The sequence below is a fragment of the Hibiscus syriacus genome, unplaced genomic scaffold (genome assembly GCF_006381635.1).
Source record: "Hibiscus syriacus cultivar Baekdansim isolate YM2019G1 unplaced genomic scaffold, ASM638163v2 tig00110864_pilon, whole genome shotgun sequence".
Taxonomy (NCBI): Eukaryota; Viridiplantae; Streptophyta; class Magnoliopsida; order Malvales; family Malvaceae; genus Hibiscus; species Hibiscus syriacus.
This window is the reverse complement of record NW_024062893.1, coordinates 3035065-3038095: the sequence shown is the minus strand read 5'-3', so window position 1 is coordinate 3038095 and position 3031 is coordinate 3035065. Positions and strand designations below refer to the sequence as shown.

The window sequence follows — 3031 nt, the reverse complement described above, 5'->3', positions numbered from 1 at the left end:
TCAACTTGCAAAGACAAAACTTGAAACAAAACAACACATACTACTCGTTATAACAAATACTACATAAAACATCATCTAAAACCTATTACAGCTGCCCCCTATCGGGCATTATAAAGGACACAACACATCCAGAAAAACAACTACGACCCCTACCAAAGCCACGTAATTCCTCCTGTTACACATTCCGGGACCATTACACCATAAATATAACAAGTTGCATTCAGCTTGTTGCTTCCCCTAATGCATCGAAGGAGACTCTTTTTCGAGACCTTAGAGCTTCACTTCTCTGTCAAAGATCCAACTGAATGGCATGCTGGGTGCTTCCTTGGCCCTTTCTTGTGCTCTCTCCTCCAGCTTTCTAATTCTTGATGGAAGCGCGCACACGTAGTCCTGTGCTTTACGTCCCTCGGGTGAAAGCCCGTTTAGCTCCTCCACCTTCCATCGGTTCACAAAGAACTCTACTATATCAATGTAGTCCTTGGCAGTGTAAACCCCGATTCTTTGGGCAACAGCCGAGTAGTGGTCGAATAGGTTGTAATCTCGGCCATCATAGATGAACTCAGCAGGCATGGTGATTTTCTTCTTCATCATGTCGGCAAGTGCACAGACCGTTTCATCAGGATCAATCTCAAAGAGCTTTTCGACGATTTTGGTATAGGCTGTCTCATGGCGCTTCTCATCCGAGGCAATGCTACCACAAATCTGAGCCAAGTTAGTGTCCCCATAGTCCTTGGCAAGCCTGCCGGTATTACCGTGGGAGATAAACGTCGCTCTCTCTTGGAATGAAGTGTATATGAATCCTCTATAAGGACTATTCTCCGTGTGTGGATCCTATCAATATACAGGAGAACAAGTTTAGTCAAACAACATATGACATATTTCATGCTTGTAAAGAAATGTGTTTATTCTTACCATTCCTGATCCGATCAAGTATTGGATTGTCTTCTCAATTTGCCTCATGTCCACTCTTCCAGAGAGATAGAGATACTTATTAAGCAGATCGCCGTGCCGGTTTTCTTCGGCAGTCCATGCCCTGGTCCAAATGGCCCAAGGGGTAAGGCTAGCACCGGTTTCATCGCGAGTTCCATCCAAGGTATTAAGCATTGTTTGATAAGTGGAAAGGGCTTCCTCCGTGATCATATCACCCACCAGAACGACAAAGTAATCATCGGGAATCTCCTTTGCCCTTTCCCGGAGCTCGTTGACTTGGTCATAAAAACCATCGGAATTAGGATCCGGGAGAAAGTCGGCGGGCTGCCAACATTTCTCGACTGGTTTCAAGTGAGTCAGGATGTTGTTCTCGGCCCACCCTTCCAGAGATTTGAAGATCTCAACCTTATGAGGCGGCATGGAGTGGGTGATCTGAGCAGGCACCTCCCGTGGAGGCGCGAAAGGCTTTTTCAGATTCCCAACATCTCTGCATTCAGTAAAAACAAAAAACAAAATCAACTTCCATACATCACAGGAACAAACAACATCACAGATTTTAAACCCACAAAACCCTTATTTTAATAAGACATCATAAAAGAAAAACTCTAGAAAACAAAGTTAGTTAGACAAAATAACAAAAACCCAGATCCAAATCAGGATGAATAAAAGGAAAGATCGATGATCTGAGGAGAAATCAATCGAGTGACTTTTATAATCAATCGAAGAAGGAAGAGACATACTTGGAGCCAGAAGGAATGGTGGAGATCATGGAAAACTTGGGAGATCTGAGGGTGGATTTGGGAGGAAGAGCATGGCAAGGGAGTTTCTGAGATATCGAGGCAATGGGACTGAGATTCAGAGCCATTTTTGCTTTGATCACTTCCGATTTCGACTGCTTCTACCTTCCTTGCCTGCGAGACTCGGAAAGACTACTCCAGGGATTCCTTATTGCTACCACTTTTCACACATTAGCCCTAATTTTGCTTCTAATTACTCATTTGTCCCCATATTTTTCATGTTTCTTTCTCAGGGAAAAAAACCCTTTTGATCTATAATCTTATAAATTAATAATTTAATTAATGTTTTTTGATAAAATATTTGTCTAAATACTATTTTTTTCTTTTTTCTTTTTTTACTGAGATGACTGGAGGGTGGACACACACCGCTTGTATAGCCACTAGCGGTAGTGGTGGGTATAGATTATAGTTTAGATTCTGGGACCACTATTGATTTCAATTCAATAATTAATAAATCATATAAAATGGGATAATTTACATTTTAAGTTATCAAATTTAATTTTTATTTAGATTACAAACTTTTAATTTGATTAAATTATCATTAATAAAATAAATCATTCATTATACCATTAAATATTTTTTGAAGAAAAACTAAAATTAAAATACTTATTTAATATATTTTTCGTATATCATCATCAAATATAATTAATTTAATCATTTGAATATTTTTTATTATAATTTTCTCAAACATTTCAGCTAAATAAATTTAACAAAAGAAAATAAAATTTATATAGATCTTAAAAAAATAAACATTATCTAATGATGATATGTATGAAATATATTATATAAAAGTATCAATTTAATTTTTTTGTAAAAATTATTTAGCATTATTAGTATTATAAGTAATTTAATTTAGCAATAATAAAAGTAAAATAATGTAATTTGATTAAATTAAAATATTACAATCTAAATTAAAATTAAAACTAAATTCAATAATCGAAAATAAAAATTATCCTTTATAGTATATTATGTATATTCATTGGAATTTAAGAATACGTGTCTATTGTATGAAAAACATGTATAGATTAGGATGATTTGATTAATATAATTATTGATTCATTAATAAGTGGTGCTAATGATAAAAGAAAAAGAGTTGTTCTTCTTAAATAATACGTGTTTGAATATTTTATTTTGTAAGATGTATAAATTTTTTTTTGTATAATAAAGTTTAGATCAGGGATGATTCTCTAATTTAAGGTTAAGGCATACTTAAACTAAATTAGAATTTACATAGAAATTTTTAAATTGTCAATCAAGAGTTACGGTGATAGGATTTGAGTTTGATCTTATAAGCTCAAATTCCC

General features: G+C 35.1%; 1 protein-coding gene across 1 annotated transcript; it reads right to left on the bottom strand.

The window, feature by feature from the left end:
• Positions 1 to 223: 223 nt before the first annotated feature.
• On the bottom strand, positions 224 to 1850 carry LOC120143841 (stearoyl-[acyl-carrier-protein] 9-desaturase, chloroplastic). Its single transcript, XM_039158061.1, has 3 exons — positions 1671 to 1850; positions 913 to 1417; positions 224 to 831 (listed from the first exon to the last, which is right to left on the bottom strand). The coding sequence occupies exons 1-3, from the start codon at positions 1793 to 1795 to the stop codon at positions 271 to 273; spliced, it is 1191 nt and encodes a 396-aa protein (XP_039013992.1). The 5' UTR covers positions 1796 to 1850; the 3' UTR covers positions 224 to 270.
• Positions 1851 to 3031: the final 1181 nt, after the last annotated feature.

Excerpts from the sequence above, each read along its gene's own strand:
- LOC120143841 (XM_039158061.1), bottom strand. The coding sequence starts at position 1,795 with ATGGCTCTGAATCTCAGTCCCATTGCCTCGATATCTCAGAAACTCCCT. Across the intron at positions 1,418-1,670 it reads ACCATTCCTTCTGGCTCCAA|AGATGTTGGGAATCTGAAAA; the intron begins GTATGTCTCTTC and ends TACTGAATGCAG. Across the intron at positions 832-912 it reads ACTTGATCGGATCAGGAATG|GATCCACACACGGAGAATAG; the intron begins GTAAGAATAAAC and ends GTATATTGATAG.